Source organism: Solanum lycopersicum, chromosome 9, assembly GCF_036512215.1.
Source record: "Solanum lycopersicum chromosome 9, SLM_r2.1".
In the NCBI taxonomy this organism is placed as follows: Eukaryota; Viridiplantae; Streptophyta; class Magnoliopsida; order Solanales; family Solanaceae; genus Solanum; species Solanum lycopersicum.
This window is the reverse complement of record NC_090808.1, coordinates 2,485,301-2,491,300: the sequence shown is the minus strand read 5'-3', so window position 1 is coordinate 2,491,300 and position 6,000 is coordinate 2,485,301. Positions and strand designations below refer to the sequence as shown.

At 25.1% G+C, this 6,000-nt stretch overlaps 1 protein-coding gene across 1 annotated transcript; it reads left to right on the top strand.

The window, feature by feature from the left end:
• The first annotated feature begins 263 nt into the window (after positions 1–263).
• Positions 264–5,765, top strand: LOC101254417 (UDP-glycosyltransferase 73C3-like). The gene has a single exon (XM_004246552.5). The coding sequence runs from the start codon at positions 4,057–4,059 to the stop codon at positions 5,548–5,550; it is 1,494 nt and encodes a 497-aa protein (XP_004246600.1). The 5' UTR covers positions 264–4,056; the 3' UTR covers positions 5,551–5,765.
• The last annotated feature ends 235 nt before the right edge of the window (positions 5,766–6,000 follow it).

The window sequence follows — 6,000 nt, the reverse complement described above, 5'->3', positions numbered from 1 at the left end:
CGCAGGACAAATTTGGTCCAGTTTTAAGGCCTTAAGGGATATCCATGAAAATTTTCGGCTATTTCATTTCAGGAATATAAGGTCACTAAAATTTCATGGACTATAGCACACGAAAATCAATAAAATCTGTGTTTACCTGCTTTGGGACTCGTTTAAACTTGAAAATGCGTCGATTTTTTATATATATATATATATGCTCAATGTTCGGGACATTGTGTTCGATACGTTTTCTTTGTTGATACAAGACACACCAGTTTGAATATGTCGTGGATATATTGCATCTCGATACATCAAATAAGAGTAATGTATCCGAAAATAAAAAAATAAAAAAAAATTTAAATATTTTTTTCAAATATTAGCAAATTTAATGAAATAAACGGTCTTTAGATATTTTTTTCATAAAATATAATATGAAATGAGACTCAGCCAAATATAAATTCATTTGAAAAGTCAAATTTGGTCAGCAGATCCAGCATACCAATTACTGAAATTCAGCATAGCTACCAAGGTCAAAAAGGGCAACTATTTTATATTGTATTTCGTTATTATTTTTTTTTATTTAACGTAATTTTTATATACATAAGCAATTACGATCGCAGTAAATTATAAGAAATTTAATTACATATGAAATGTATCTATAAAAAAAAGTAATTAGTATTGTTTTCTTACGAAATTAGAGTTAATTTTTTAAATGAATTTGGTATAAAAATTATATGCTGTGAGTTGTCAAAAAATATTATTATTTAATATATTAAATTGGTATATAAACTGACTATACTGTTAGTTAAAATTAACCAAAAAAATTAGATTATATATTTGTAATTACTTATATAAAATGGTAACTTCTTTTAAATTTATTGTGTGAATTATTATGTAATAAGGTATACCATTTCATTCCGTATGAAAATTCTATACAAACTATATACTTGTCTTATTTTAACGATTTTTGATAAATTATAATTTAGGTTCTTATAATATTTGACTATTAACTTTTAATTAATTAAAAATTGTGTTTTTGATCCCTATTTATAAGAAATACGTGATATTTAGATATATTTTTTTCAAGAACCATATTATTATCTTTGAATATGGAGTAACAATATAAAATTTTGCATGAAACATAGCAATTAACATGATTAATTAAAATTTAAATAATCTATCAAATTTACAAAGTCTCAATAGGAGGAATAAAAAGTACATGTATTAATCAATTAAATTTAAATGTACTTGACCAAAACCCCAATAGAATTACTCACATCCATTTAATTTCAATTTCAAATACAATTTTTTTCCAAATATCACTTAATTTATGTCTAAATATCTATGAAAATATCGCTTGTTATATGAATAAGAGGCGAATATAAATTGTTTGCTGAGGATGCGATCAAAAGCTAATATTTTCCATACAAATCTATATTTCTATGCAAAAATCACATAGAAATATATAATAATTTTTTAAAAAAAGTTTAATAGTGATATTTAAATGGTCGAATTTAATTAATTTTAATTCTAGATATTCTTTATCAATTAAATGACAAATAATTATGGTCAAAATTCAAAAAGGACCTCAATTATTTGATTCTCCATGTGACTCAAAAGGATAAGAAATCCTTGGGATTGGAATGCCAATATTTAATTCAAATTTACATAAACATCCTTTTTTAGGACATAATTTAAAATTATTTTTTAAAAGGTCCATGAACATTTTTTGGAATAACTATTTATTTAATGACCATTTTTTTTTTAAAAAAAATGAATTCTTGCACCATGATCTGAAAATTATTTTGAGTAAATCATTTTTTCTAAGAAAATATTAGAACGCGATCTAAAACTCGGTAGAAGTTAGAGAATATTCTAATGATTAAAGTTCTCGAGATTATATTAAATATTTTTAAAATATAGGTAATTACAAATTTGTAGTGTTAAGAATTAATTACATTATGTACTTACTTTTTTCAAATTATAAAATTCTCAAATTTTAATAATTTCGAATACATCATTCAACATTTTGATACATTGCGTAAGAATGTGAATCCAAAAATAAGAGATAATGAAATTTTTTGTGAATTTATAATAGTGAATTTTAGAGAAATTTAAGTACTTTTTTCTAAAATATGAAACAAAATTTTAAAAACAATTATATGAAAAGAGAAATTTAAGTGAATAAGCAAAATATAAATTACTGAAAATTCAGCATAGCTACCAAGGGTCAAAAAGGGCAACTATTATATATTATATTTCATATTTATTTTTTCATTAACGTAATTTTGTACACCAATTAAATAATATTTCTCAATTTCATGTAATTTACACATTTGTTTTATAGCGATTTACTCAAGCTTTATTAATTTATATACTAATTGAATATAAATTACGTTCATAAAATATCTTGATATATATGAGTATGATATGCGTTTTATATTTTTATATCGATATTACTAATACAATGGATTTCTACTTGTATATCAATTGCATATATGATACGAATTCATTTTTAAGTCTAGTTATATAACAACTATATATACGTTCGTGGTTAATTTTTTGAAAGTATAAAATTACATGCAATGAGTTATCAAAAAATTATTATTTTGTATGAAATAGATATATAAATTGATTTCAATAATATTAGTTAAAAGTTAAATTTATCGTGTGAATTATTATGCAACAAGGTATACACATTTTATTCCTAAAGAAAATGATGAAAGGAAGAACCAATTAAACCACCACTTTTAAAATTAAAAAATAATAATAATAATAATAACAACAATAAAAATAGTGACCAAACTATATTGGAGAAAATCAAGGGATAGATATATCATGCTAATTATAAAACACTATATTTAAGGGGAAAAAGTTGTAAGCAAATTGGTATTATTTTAATTCATTTTCTCTTTATTTTTTTTTACATATAATTAAAAATCTAATGCTATATATCGAAATCTAAAAAGTCTTAAATTTTCTCTAACACTATGTTTGGATCGTTGTTATCCATTCTATTGTATTGTATTTTTTCTATATCTACAATGTTTGTTTTGATTGTTATTTAAAATGTATTTTACTGTATTGTTAAATGTTCCGTAACAATAAAAACCCCTATTTTATGGAACAACCAATTTGGTGTGTTCCGCTGTTACTTAATTTCTTTTTTCAATTATATTTTTACATAATATTTTAAAATACTATTTTACCCTTTACCTTAATTATTTAAATCTAGTCAAACCTCTTACCCTAGAATAATTAAGAATATTTAAGTAAATTTATAAATTATAATAAGATACGATACAATTAAACGAAACAATTAAAATGTTACCGTACACAATACAATACATTATGAAACAATGGGTAACAATAATCCAAACAAAGTTTCGAAAAATAAATCTTCTAATATATAAATTTAAATTTAATTAAATTTTAATATGTATTAATATATGGAAAAAAAGTGATAACGTGATAAAAAAACACAAAGTGATATCAATAAAAAAATCAAAAACAAAAAAAAGGTAAATAGACTTTTGAGGATAATACTTAATTAACAACCGTCTATTAGTACTTCTTTTTCTTTTTAGAAAAAAAAAATACACTTCCGTTATTATTGATAAATTATAATTTTAGGTCATTATAATATTTGACTATATCTTTCAACTAACTAAAAATTGTGTTTTTCATCCCTACATTTTTATTTTTATTTTTTGATCCCTACATAAAAAAAATAAAATTAATATTTAGACTAATTTTTTTTCAAGAACTACATTATCTTCACATTATATAAAGTAACAATACTCAATTAAGCATAAATAATTTATGAAGTTTCATATATTGGAGGTATAAAATGCCCAAGGACCAATTTATTTTTTATTTTTTTAAATAATATTTAAGGGACTAAAAGTGTTAATTTTCTTTGTTTGAATTCTCACTTCCCTATTTTTTTGCCATAAAATTAGTCACATCCATTTAATGTGATCTAACCATCACATATCTAAATATCAAATACAATTTTCTTCATTTATAAATTTCACCATTTTAACAATTTCCTCACAATTTTTTTTTTCTCAAACAATGGCTTCTTCTTCTTCTTCTTCCCTATGTAAAGAGCTTCATTTTCTATTGATACCTTTAATGTCACAAAGTCATATTATACCAATAATAGACTTTGCTAAATTACTAGCCCTACATAGAGTCAAAATATCAATCATCACAACACCTCTCAATGCCCAAAAATACAAATCTATAGTCACACATGCCCTAAAATCCAATCTAAATATTCAACTAATACCTATTCATTTTCCAACCCAAGAATTTGGATTGCCTCAAGGATGTGAAAATATGGACTCACTTAATTCACTAGAAATGTTTCAAAATTTCCTTTTGGCTAGTGAAATGATGCAAGAACCACTAGAGAAATTGATTCAAGATCATATGGAACCAAAGCCAAGTTGTATCATTTCTACTAGTCCTCTCACTTGGACTCAACAACTTGCTAATAAGTTCAACATTCCTAGGTATATATTTCAAACTATTTCTTGTTTCACCCTCTATTGTTCTCATATGTTAAATGAAACAAACACACAAGACACCCTTGTGTTGGATGATGATACATTCTTGATACCTAATATACCACACAAGATTGAGTTTACAAAGGCTCAATTGCCTCAATCTACTCAAGATATGAAGAGTCTTGTTGACAAAATGAAGAAGTTTCAAGATTTGGCTAGAGGTACTTTGATTAATACTTTTGAGGAGTTGGAACCTTGGTATGTTGAGTCATACAAGAAAGTTGTGAACAAAGTGTTTTGTGTTGGTCCAGTATCATTATGTAATAAAGGAATGGATGAAATGGTTGATAGAGGCAACAAGGGTTCAATTGATGATGAACATGATGATTGTTTGAATTGGCTTGATTCTATGAAGCCAAAATCAGTCATTTATGCTTGTTTTGGTAGCCTTTGTCACATTTCATTATTGCAAATGAAGGAAATTGGATTAGGGTTAGAGTCATCAAATGTACCTTTCATTTGGATAATTAGAGGGCTAAACTTTACATTAGAAGTTGAAAAATGGCTAAGAGATGAAAATTTTGAAGATAGGGTTAGAGGAAGAGGGATGATTATTAGAGGTTGGGCCCCACAAGTCCTAATATTATCTCATCCTTCCGTCGGAGGATTCTTAACACACTGTGGATGGAACTCAGCACTAGAAGGGATCTCTCGTGGCGTGCCAATGACTACTTTTCCTATGTTTGCCGAACAATTTTACAATGAGAAGTTTATCGTAAATATCTTGAAGACTGGAGTTGGAGTTGGTGTTGAAGTGAGTACTACCTCTTGGAATGAAGAGAAGAGTGGAGTATTGGTTAGCAAAGATGAAGTCAAAAGAGCAATAAATCAATTAATGGATCAAGGATTAGAGGGTGAAGAAAGAAGAAAAATAGCAAAGGATTTGTCACATATTTCAAAGAAGGCTATACAAGAAGAAGGTTCTTCATACTTGAATATCAAATTATTGATTGAAGATGTCATGCATGTACTCAAAAATAAAGAGGAAATTGAATAGATTTTGAAGAGTTCTTACACAATCATTCACATTAATTTTATAATAAATTATTAAAGTTATCAATGTATTTCCACAATAGAAAATGAAGTTGTTTAGATAGGGAAGAAGCCATTGCTAATTTGAAAAAGAAAAAAAAAAACTTAAAAGTGTAGATGGAAATAAGAGTTATAGTTCTAGCTTGTATAGAGGTGAAATTTATAAAGAAATTTATTGAACAGCCATCCAATTATTTTTTTTAAAAAAAATAGTCGATCGAATTAATAATTTATTGATTATTAATATTTTCTGATCGAATAATCAAATATATAATTATCATTCAAGATTATTGTATTAGAGCGTCATCCATTAAAGAAAAGGAGGAAATTCGATACAATATATTTTTTATATATATGATGTTTAAAAAAAAATTAAGAATATATTGTACGCAGTTTTATAATAAACTTACGTCTA